Consider the following 11,656-nt stretch of genomic DNA (forward strand, 5'->3'; position numbering starts at 1 on the left):
ACAGCAGTACCTGGTCTATCCGTTTGTGCGCTCATTCGTTCGTTCGTTCGTTCGTCGGTCGGAGCTTGGTGTCAACAGCCAAACCGTGTGGTTCATCGTGACCTAGACCTGCGGACTAAGACCTAAGACAGAAGGGGCGCTCGTCGACGCAGTAGCAGTATGGTATATCTGACCTATGTGCGGCATGGCGTCAATTAAGGTGGAACTGCGAAACAGATCCTTACATGCTTGCTTGTTTGTAAATGGATCGATCGAGCAAGTGTGCGTGGGGTGGGTGGGTGATACAGTACTGTAGCGCGGATTGCGTACTACTACTCCTACTCTTGAAATATGTTCCCGAGAAAGTGTTCACGAACGAAATTACGAGATGAAGCGGAGAGAAGCTTTTTAGGACATGTGGATCTCGTAGAAGACTCAGGGTTTCGGCCCTGTCCGTTCACTGTTCAGGGTGTACCATTCTTCTATTATTAGTAACTAACATGCTTCCCGAATACTTACCTCTCAGTATGCATATGGGATACAGTATATGGAATCCTATGCTTAACCCGAAGCCCGCAGTCCAGAGATGTATTTTCAGTCTACTGGTACTAGTGTTGGCGTAAAACCTCCGGCCATCTCAACACATCCCTCACCTCGCCTCGACACTTTTCACTGTCCCTCTCTCTCTCTCTCTGCCTGTATATTCTGATTTCGGCGATACCCCACCCCGTGACTGATCAGGGATGTCTCGTGGATGATGATCGGGGGGTACAGAAACTAGGGATCCGGTGCCTCGGGGTACAATACAGAGGAACGCTTGTCTTGTGCTTGACCGAGTGCTGCTGGCCTGCAGAGCGATCTCTCAATCTGACGACCAACGACCAACTATTGCTACTCCTTCGCCCTTCACGGGAAATAGAAAGAAAGCGTAGCCAAAAGATGAAACACCGTCAAGTCCCCATACTCCAACAGCCGGTCATTGGCCTTTCCCTAGACTCTCCCCGACCACGTTCCAAGCGATCGAAGAATAATGTTGAATGGAGGATAACCCCCCTCCCCTCTCCCTTGGCCGTCCGTCCAACCCCCCCACCTCGTCTAGCAAGTATCCTCCCCCTTCTGATCTGTAAAACGACACTCATACCCATATCTGATCTTCATCGCTTTGACCATCTTTGTCTCTTGTCTGTGCGTTGCGACTTCGACTATCGTTCTCTTTCGTATCATCCATTCCCATTTTGGTGCGATCTCTCAGTCATTCGCTGTACTTACAGCACTAGGACCATCACTCCGCCTTGCCAGTCACACTCCTTAAGCGCAGAAACTTGACTTTTTAGAACCGGATAAAAGAAACAAAAGGGTGGATATTACCGCAGGTGAGTCTCTGATCGGTCATGTCGTGTCCATAGTCGAGCTCGTGGTGTGGACCATTGTTCACGATGGAGAGCGAGATGGACGAATATTAGCTTTAGTTGGACTGCCCGGTATCTTTTTGGCCCTTTCGACGTCATTGAGATCAGAGTGGCGGCGTCAGTAATTTGAGGATACAGCAGTTGCTGTGTCGTCATGCATCGAGGTCAGAGAATAAGGTCATGTAGGGAAGCCCAGAGGATGCAGAACCCTCTGATTGTACGAACTCGATCGTGTTTGAAGAACAAAAGGCATTTGAGAAAATGATGAGGGTTGTGTGTGTATGTGTCTGTGTGTCGGGGAAAATTTGGGGTGATTGGATTGATGGATCGAGAGGGCGCAAACGCATACGAGGATTACTGACTGCTTCACCACTCAGTGTGTCTGTCCGCTCGATCAACATTCAACATCAGTCCATTCCTTATTGTTCTTTTAACCTCCCCGATTGCGACCCTTGATATCAACAGTGGCAAACGACCAACATTCGGCGTCGGACTATCGCTCTGATCACCCACCACACCACACGACAGTACACCGCACTCACCCTACATTTCGCCTACCTGCACGGACCCGTTCACAAACAACGCATACAGAATTGCGCGCTACAACAAATAATCAAACTTTGAGATCCTGACAACAACAACTTACGACGACCTTGAACGCTAGATCGGTCCACTTGGTGACCTCGTGGCGATTGAGATCATCTTTCTTCTTGTTCGCATACAGTACACGCTCCTCGTCTCCACAAACACAGCTGCCAAGCAAACACTTAAAGACGTGAGTAGATTTGAGTGTGTGAACATGTCATGCTTCTTTTCCCCGTCGTACCGCGAAGCTGACAAAGCAACACACCACTATCGCGACCATGGAACACAGTACACAGCAATCTACTTGCTACTCCCACACTTACCTGGCTATCTTTATTCCCCATCCGGATCGGTTCATACAGGCGAGAGCATCCTGGTAAGTCTTCAGATTTTCATTCCACATTCTCCACCATACTACTCATCCCCTTCAGACAGGCCTTGTACCACACTTCCGATCGAAGAGAGGTTAGACCCCAGCTCACGATGTTTTTGCCGTCCTTCAGTTCATTGAATCCCTTGATGTCTGCTCCTGAAACACCCCCACATTCCAACTCTTCGTCAGGATCGTGTCCCGAATCGATATCGACCCCTCACTGGATCTCGGACGAAGGCAGTGTCAGTGGTGGCTTGGACGACAAACTGGAGCTGTCCCCTGTCGACCTGGACATGACAATCACGTCCTTCGATATGTCGACCTACCAATTCTATCCCGCTCCCTCGGACCTGCCCATCGAGCTTTCCCCTCACGCAACCATTCGGCCTGGCTTACCTCGATCACCTCAGCAAGGGTCTCGCGAAACATTGCCTATGATTTCCTCTGGGACCTTCCAATCACATGCTTCAGCCAGTTGTTCCCGATCTCCACAAGACCTCACCCAGCCTATTCCATCATCTTTTCCCGAGTCATCTCCAGCCTCAGCCTCCCCCTACGAGAGTGGCACAGATCAAGAAGATAACAATCCGACCGTACGAGGACTGGAGTACACGCTAGACATGGCTCTTGGACCGTCAGCGGACGACTTGGCTGCAGCACGAGAGGCACTCGAAAAACCGAGAATTCAACGGCCTCCAAACGATTTTTTGTTGTTTCGTAAACGGTTCAACGCAATCTTGAAGATCATATTAGCCCGGAAAGAAGATCCGGATCTCGGTGATTGGGAGGATATCCGAGACATCCATAGGTTGGCTGCTCCCAGAGAGGACGATACCAGCGCTCTCTTGTTCACCAAAGATGGGACAAGTCTGACCAGTGAAGATTTTATACGAATGGGATCAAGGAATGGGAAAGCTATGCCTATGGGTCAGCTAGGCAAGGTTGTCGGAGAGTTATGGCGGAATGAAGCACCTGAAATGAAAGAATATTTCAGGTCTGAGATGGAACGCATGAAAAAAGAGGTAAGTGCCGCAGCATTGTTGTCAAAAGGCCATGCTGATATGGTAACTCTTAGCACGCCGAGAAATATCCGGGATGGCAATATAAACCGAGATCCAAAATAATGAAAGCTCGCGAGCAGCAAATGCGGAACATGGTGAAGGCAGCGGACAAAGTCCAGAAGGAGATGGAAAAACGACAAAAGCGGGCACCGAAAACCTCAAATAGTAAGCTACAACACACATTCTCGTCGGAAGAGGAAGAAGCGGAATGCTTAGGGTAGTTTGCCGAGCAGAGTACAAGAGAACTACAAGACCAAGGGCTCGACGATCGTCAACATCCCCTAGTCCGACCTTCTTAGATACTCATCGCTTCGACGTTGGCTTAAACAGGTGCCCGATGTACGCGTTGGCGGGGCCCGGACCGACATATAGTGAGTTTGTATCTCCTAGTTTTCAGCTCAACACTGACTTGGTCATAGATCCGAGCACAAACCAAACGAACGCATACCAGCCCCAGCAGACCTACGATCCTATCGATGAGCATGGCATGATCCTCTACCCATTTCCCAGTATGCACAGTGCGCTTCCCTCAATACCGCCAGGAGGGTACATCCAGACGACTCCAGGAGCCCTCATCGCTGAGTCCTATCAAGCGTGGAATCAACAACGGAACACGCCCGGTCCGACGGGTGGTGATGTCCGATCCAACCATGTCGACCAGTCGTCCAACTTCTATATGCTCACGCAGCCAGTGTCCGCGACGAGCGATTCCCAGACATTCGTCGCTCAAATCGCTTCTCACCCGGCGCCTGGGTCAGGCACTTCCATGTACCCGCAAGGATTGGAGGAGATGCTCAGTTCACAAGAGCACGAGGTGGTAGCCGGATGGGCCGATCTTGATGTCGAGAATGCGCAGAATTATATGGATCTGCCAGAGAGCGCGGCCGGACTACTCGGAGACGACAACTCACTTGATCCGTACCTATTCGCTACGGCAGCTGGTCAGTGTGATAATGGTGATCGTGAGTGTGCTTTGTCTGACACGCTCATACGTTTTGTAAGCTGATGGCAAGGTGGTAGCGTTCGGATACAACCATACAGGCTTTGCTGCGACGTCAGGGGACGATCAACTGCCACAAGGTTACTATGTCATGCCTGGACAGGAAGAATATATTTACCCACAGAGTATCGTTCCTCGAGTTGTATCCGTTCCATCCGAGCTCGATCCCGCAAGCACACTCTTCGCACCAGACTATAACCCCGACATGCCGTTCCTAGTGCTTGAAGCGCTGAACGATGACCCAACGTCATCAGACATTCCGCAAGGTCCGACATTATCTGCACAACAACCATTATCACCGACGGACAGTCTCGCCGCTCTCTCGCCACAAGATGGAATATCCTTTGCCCTGGCATCAAATGATCTACACAACAGAGCCGTATCGTCGTCCTCCACCGAGGGCAGTAGCTTTTCTACCCAGACTGGACCGAGATACGTCTCAGGTTCCTCATTCCCGGCTACACCAAACGATCCGTCGTCGATGACTACACGACTGGTCGATCGTCAAATTTCTCATAGTTTTGCGGATTTATGGAACGGTCAAACGATGGAGATGGCGGGTGACGTTCTGGGCTGGGACGATGAGGCGAATGTCAAAGAGGAGGACATCGAGTCTACCGAGAAGGCAATGATCGTCCCGGCCACGATGGCGTCGACAACATCAGTACCACCTCGTGTGAACGTCAGGAGAGGTCGGGCGGTTGCTGGCAGACACGAAGCCGTGGCAATGAAGTGAACGATGCTTCTGTACAGTATTTGGTGTTTCTTCGAGTGTCCTTTTTAACATGTTTACCACGATATATATAACATAGCATTTCTTTTTCTTTTCCCCTGGTCTCAACTTTTTTTCTTGTTCCAAACTACACGTTGTATAGAAACAAATTCATGAGGATAGGGCGGTCATTCGCGTTACGAGCATCACTTGTTTGGTTGTGGATAGAAATATACAGATCACCTAATACATATGCATTGGAATGATACCTCCCACAGTCGTTACCAGTGCGCTATGAATACTAATGCCAGTCGCAAAGCGCAAATTACAGGCCAAACCACAGGGGAAGTAATCGGTCCAAAGTCCGAAGAAACTGTATGACTTGGGGTGATTGTGACAGTAGTAAGTCGTACTTAGTGTACTCGTAACCACGGTCAAGTGGCATTATTATTGTCTAAAACGTTCCCATGGCGAACCTCGGTCTTCTACTAGATGTTACGTACTTGTACTTTTAGTAAAACGAAGAGTCGGGTTCATCGGTCCGACAAGTGTGCCATTCCATTTCCTGCAGTTGCCGATGCCGCCGGGATCAAAGCTCACATCATCTATTTATAGAAACAATTTCGTTCCGAAATTCGAAATATACGACTGTGCACTTGATCAAATGAAGCTAGACCATTTCATAACGAGGGGACCCAAGGGGATCATATGCAAGCGAGTCAATCTCATTGGTTTAGAGCAAGGTTGAACTTGGGGGTTAAGGGGAGATTTGCCGAATGCCCCACATGGGCTGGCTTGGGTAACGTCAAGAGTGACAGGAGAAGGAAGGGAACATCATCGTGTCATGGTTATGGTCATGGGGAAAAGAGAATTTGAATTTGGGCTATGGACGGAAGGGAACACATACACACAAACACATATACAAACTAGAGTCCAGTCGTCAGACTTATACGACGCATCTCTTTCATCATTCTTTTGCTATCACTCAAGGCGTACTCTACACATCGTTCCCTTCTCTTTGACTTATACACAGAACAGACCTACAGTCGTTGTTGAGACAGAACAGCAACAAGACAGACCGGGCTCCTTACATATCCCCTCTGGAGAAGAAACTCCCAGTCACAATGGCAAGACACGTCTCCCTCGCTCCCCAGCCTATCCAGGTCGAGGAGAAGACTCCCGACGAGCAGATTGATCAAGCTCCAGCACATTCGCACCACGGCGAGATCGGCTCTGGTCTCGTACCCATGGGTACACGAACTACCGGTACGACCACCGACCCAGAGAAAGCAAGTACGAGATACGCGGAGAGTGATACCGGTTTAGTATTTAGGGAAGAGAACAGAAAGGCGGAAAGGAAGTTGTTGGCCAAACTTGGTGAGTGATATTGCAATATAGGCTTGATCCCAATGACTTGATGACTGATGGTGTATTCATGGTTCCCGCAGACATCGCCATTCTCCCTTTCGCAGTCCTGTTGTATCTCAGTGCATATCTCGATCGAGGAAACTTGTATGTGGCACCCTCGCGAACATTGAGACGCGTTTCAGTGATGGATGGCTAACTTTTCTCTTCGTTTGTAGGGCAAATGCCCGACTACAAGGTCTACAGGCCAATGTCCTCGAGGGCAAAGACTCGAATTACAGTATCGCCCTCACAATGTTCTACATCACCTACATTGTCTTCTCCGTGAGTGTGACCACTCTTTTCTCGTTTCGCTATAGTAGTGACTGATTTTATATCCCTCGCGTCGTTAGGTCCCGGGTACGCTTCTTGCTAAGCAATTCCTGCCCTCTCGATCTATCGCATGTGGCGCTTTGATCTGGTCCATCGCCGCGACATGTCAAGCAGCGACTTTCAACCCAGCCGGTCTTTACGTCTGTCGATTGTTCGTCGGTGTCGGCGAAGCGATGTTCGGTCAAGCGATGGGACTCCATCTCTCATATTGGTACACTAAACGCGATCTCGCCAAACGAATTGGTCTTTTCATCTCTGCCGGTGCTCTGTCTGGTGCATTTGCAGGTCTCATCTCGTTCGGCGTGTCCAACATCCGCAATGCCCCTCTACCACAGTGGAGGATCTTGTTCTTGATCGAAGGTTGTCCCTCGATGTTATTGGCCATTTGCGTTTTCTTCTTCCTTCCCTCGAAACCTGAGAAGAGCAGATATCTCACAGAAGAAGAGAGGACCATCTGTCTTACGAGATTGAATAGCGAGAACAACGTAGAGATGGAAGCGGGAATCGAATGGGGAGGCGTCAAGAGATCTTTGACAGATTGGAAGACGTACGTCGTCAGTGTGGCATACAGTTGCTTCAACTTGGGGCTGGGTTCTGTATCCGGTTTCCTTCCTACCATCATCAAAGGATTCGGTGAGTGCAACCTCGCCCATACGCACACGGTTCACAGTGACGTGGGCTTTGGCTGACCATGCCATTTCCGGAATTATAGGCTACTCCAATGCAGAAGCTCAATTGTTCACTGTACCACCTTATGCCGTTGCGCTCGTCTTCATGCTTCTCCTCACCTCGTTCTCGGACTACAAACAAACTCGAGGTCTCCCCATAGCATCGGTTTTCATCCTCGGTATCATCGGATGGTCCGTCCTCCTCACCGTGCCCGCAGTCCACAACACCCACGCGCAGAACTCGGCAAGATACTTTGCATGTATCTTGATTGTCACGGCGGGTTATACCAATATCCCCTTGATGATGAGTTGGCAATCCGGTTGTACGGGTAGTCAATCTCAAAGAGCTACTTCGCTCGGTATGCTCAACACCCTCGGTCAATGTTTATCACTCGCCGCGGCGTTCTTGTAAGTGAATCCTCGCTCCTCTACGGTTTTACGATACCCATACTGATTCAATTCCGACTGCGCTCTCAGATTCCCAACTAAGGAAGGCCCTCAATATCGAAAAGGCTCCATCGTCAACATCACCTTCCAAGCTCTCGGTCTCGTCATCGTGCTCTCGATGACCGCATACTACAGATACGAGAACAGACGACGAGACAAGGTTGAAGGTGGACGACCAGCCAAGGGCGTTGCATTGAACGTGAGAGAACAGTACGATCTTGCTCCTGGTAAGTCACACATATACAACTTGTCATAGGAATAGCAACAGACTAGGACGATTGCTGATAATTACTCTTTCAGGTTTCCGATACGTCCCATAAGCGATCCGATTGATAAGTAATGATAATCCGTTGAAGTTTGGTAAACCTTGAACTTCAAAGGAGTTTAGGAACATAGGAACGTGAATTATATCAACTAGTGTAGCTTGAGATGATACAGTAAGACGGATGCAAATGATGCCTGAACAATACAATATCAATAGCAGATTTCAGCCTCAGTGCGTGTCGTGTGATCATTGCAACCCAAATGTCGTTCAATTGTGTTAAGTTACTTGCCACAGCGTCCTAGGCCATTGTGGTTGAAAACAGATTTTGCGAAGAGAAGAATGAGGATTTCATAGGATTTACGAAGAAAAGTAGTCCAGCGCCAGCGCTGTTTTCGAGAATCGAAGAGGGACTAATCAAACACCCACAGGGGTCACCTAGCCACAACACAATGAGAACATGCCTGGCACGCACGCACGCACCAGCAGCCCGCCTGATGCCCATACAGCGTCACGCTATCGCCCTCTAATCCAACCACCTCCATTCCAAATCCTGATTGTACGACCCTCCATTGATCCAACTTGCCATCACTCCCATATCCCAATTATTGTTGGTCAAAGCGCCATATGCGCCGGTCGTGAGATCGAGAGAACGTTTGGAGCAGCCTGGACAACGGTCTGCAACTTGGGCAACGATTGTTTTGCCTCCCCCTGCGAGCGATTGCGAAATCATGATCAGCTATGACATTCCCTTTCAAGAGACGGTGAGATGAATAGTCTAGTAGACCATATGGCAAAGGGGCGAAGACGATATTAAGTAAGAGGGTCAGAAGGCTCACTCACATTTCAACTCCATATGATGTCCGCAGATGGGATTGTTGTTGGGATTCAACCCATTATATCCTGGCCAATTGTCGAACAATTCCTTTGACACAGCGACGATATAATCGCTGGGCTGGTTGTACCATCCACAAGCACCGAGACCTGTGTCAAAGTACGTTCCCCAGCCGTGGAAAGGTCCATCACCATCGCGATCGACGGATAGGTTCTTGGGAGTAGCGGCGGGAGCAGCGGAGGTGGTAGTGCTAGGTTTGAGAGAGCTGGAGGACGATATGGCTTTGGACGTAGAGGTGGATGTCGCTGCCTTGGACGTGGAAGTGGACGTAGCTGCTTTCGAAGTAGAAGTAGAGGTGACGACTTTAGGAGTAGAAGAAGATGTGGCCTTGGCAGTGGAAGAAGACGTGGCCTTGGCAGTGGAAGTCGAAGACACCTTGGCTGTCGTAGACGAGGCTTTAGCGGACGACGAAGCAGCTTTGCTAGTCGACACGGCTTTGACACTGCTTGACGACGCCTTAATGGCGGAAGCGGAAGAGGGCGTAGTGGCTTTCGCTGAAGAAGAAGTCGCCTTAGTAGACGACGAGGAGGATTTGCTCGTCGTTACAGCCGGAGATGTAGAGGACGTTTTGGCGGTCGATTTGCTTATCGACGCAGCAAGAGCGGTCGACGAAGCTGCTTTCGACACAGAAGAAGTTGCCTTGCTAGCGCTAGAAACAGCTTTGCTGGCCGAAGACACAGACGAAGACTTTGGTGTGGTAGAACTAACGGAGCTCGCAACGGTAGATTTGGAGCTCGATGCGGAAGTTGACAAAGTCTTTGACGTCGACGCCGACGAAGATTTAGCAGCAGAGGACGAGGTAGTAGTAACAGCGGGTTTGACACTCGACGAGGAAGATGTCACGGCGGGAAGCTTGACGCTCGAGGAGACACGAGTGGATTTAGCAGATGATGTGGCGGATACACCGCTCGCCAAAGGGGGAGGAGTGAAGGATGCTTTCGCACTTCGACTAGCCGCGAGCGCAGCGCTCTTGCTCGACGGGGAGATAGACGAGGAAGTAGCCGCTTTGCTGGCAGAGGAAGAAGAGGAGGATTTGCTAGCCGACACAATCGACGATACAGTGGGCTTGGCTGAACCTGAAACAGCAGAGGTGGTAACCGATTTGGACGCTGTTGCCGAAGCCGAAGTCGACTTTGCAATTACAGAGGCAGAGGTTGAGGAAGTCTTTGCGGATACCGAAGCCGAAACAGAGGTCGACTTGGCGGATGCCGTACCAGAAGATGCGGACGAGGATTTGGCGGCAGAGACAGAAGACGAAGTTGACTTGATCCCCGAGCTGCTGGCAGAGACTGATTTCGAGCTCGCTGAAGCGGTGCCGCTAGACGATTTGATCGAAGCGGAAGCTGAAACACTAGCAGTGGCAGTGGCAGTGGCTGACACCGAGCCTGACTTCGAGGCAGAGGCAGCAGAAGACGACTTGCTCGCCGCGGAAGAGGAAGCAGACGTACTTGCCGCCATCGTAGTTTTCGGCGCAGCCGAAGTTGTGACAGCGCAAGTAGTCCCTGCTTTCCTCTTCCTCATCTTTCTTATGACCGTCCTTTTCTCTTCACCATTCTCGCCACCTCGTTTCTTCATGACACTGTTTCCGTTACGCGTAAACCATTTAGGCATACCGCCAAGTTTGGGACTAGCCGAATCACTTGCGTGCGGAACAGTCGGTGCTCGACGATCAACATGTGCTGGTTCGAGAGAGTGTCCGGGCGGGAAGAAAGGGTTGTATGCTTCTGCCTTGGGGGAAGGGTTGGCGGAAGTGAGAAGTGGGACAAGGGAGAGAAGAGCGAGAAGCTTCATCGTGATGTGCTATGAGGTGGTTGTGGTGATAAGTCTGTAAGGATGAAGATATACGATCGAGACTTGCTCTGATCTTGATGCTCCGTTGGGAGTGTTGAAACGACTGTGGTGTTGCCGACCGGCGATAAGGAGGATAGGATAAGTGAGCTGTAGAAGCTGAGTGGGAGACGCTGCCGGAGCGTTGAAATTTATTATAGGGAATGTAAGTAAAGTGAGTGAATGGATGAAAAGAACGTCGAAAAGAAACACAAGATGTCAGAACTTCATACCTGCAAAGTATACATCTCTCACCAAGATTTGTCTTCATGCTTGGACAGAACAATCGTCGTACCGACGGACAGTCCAGACGCCTCCTTCGGGTGTTGCAAGCCCTTGACGAAGTGTAAGTCCCAGAGATCATGTCAGTAGGGCCATGTCATTTCGAATACCTAAGGTGCCTAGGTTTTACTCTTTCTGGTAAGTAATGTTCTCAAACGATTGACATGATGTCTGCCGAGCATTGGCGACTCGTCGAGAAGCATAAATGCTGCGTGGCATCGACGAGAATGATGAGAGTAAGAGCGAGGGGATGAGGAGCAATGCGTAGGAGATCAAGTTAAGAGATGGCGTGCAGTGAGCGGGATACAGTTCGCCATCTTCTGACAAAACAGAGAAGTCGGTCGACGCAAATGGAAATCCAACGCGTTTCCATGGCTCGTTACGTAATAGTATTTCCGTCATCTCTCTGGCAATCACGT

At 50.0% G+C, this 11,656-nt stretch overlaps 3 protein-coding genes across 3 annotated transcripts; 2 read left to right on the top strand and 1 right to left on the bottom strand.

Moving 5' to 3' along the window:
• Positions 1–2,187: 2,187 nt before the first annotated feature.
• On the top strand, positions 2,188–5,143 carry CI109_102139 (uncharacterized protein; the record flags this gene model as incomplete). Its single annotated transcript, XM_032004859.2, has 6 exons — positions 2,188–2,349; positions 2,409–3,368; positions 3,422–3,572; positions 3,641–3,778; positions 3,827–4,369; positions 4,428–5,143. The coding sequence occupies 6 exons, from the start codon at positions 2,188–2,190 to the stop codon at positions 5,141–5,143; spliced, it is 2,670 nt and encodes an 889-aa protein (XP_031860974.2).
• A 1,100-nt stretch (positions 5,144–6,243) lies between these two features.
• CI109_102140 (uncharacterized protein) lies at positions 6,244–8,291 on the top strand (the record flags this gene model as incomplete). Its single annotated transcript, XM_032004858.1, has 7 exons — positions 6,244–6,496; positions 6,568–6,631; positions 6,703–6,808; positions 6,877–7,489; positions 7,569–7,932; positions 8,002–8,198; positions 8,272–8,291. 7 exons carry the CDS (start codon positions 6,244–6,246, stop codon positions 8,289–8,291), a joined length of 1,617 nt encoding a protein of 538 aa, XP_031860973.1.
• Positions 8,292–8,759: 468 nt separating this feature from the next.
• Positions 8,760–10,919, bottom strand: CI109_102141 (uncharacterized protein; the record flags this gene model as incomplete). The annotated part of the gene is made up of 2 exons (XM_032004857.1): positions 8,760–8,944; positions 9,077–10,919. The coding sequence occupies 2 exons, from the start codon at positions 10,917–10,919 to the stop codon at positions 8,760–8,762; spliced, it is 2,028 nt and encodes a 675-aa protein (XP_031860972.1).
• Positions 10,920–11,656: the final 737 nt, after the last annotated feature.

The sequence above is a fragment of the Kwoniella shandongensis genome, chromosome 4, assembly GCF_008629635.2.
Source record: "Kwoniella shandongensis chromosome 4, complete sequence".
Classification (NCBI taxonomy): Eukaryota; Fungi; Basidiomycota; class Tremellomycetes; order Tremellales; family Cryptococcaceae; genus Kwoniella; species Kwoniella shandongensis.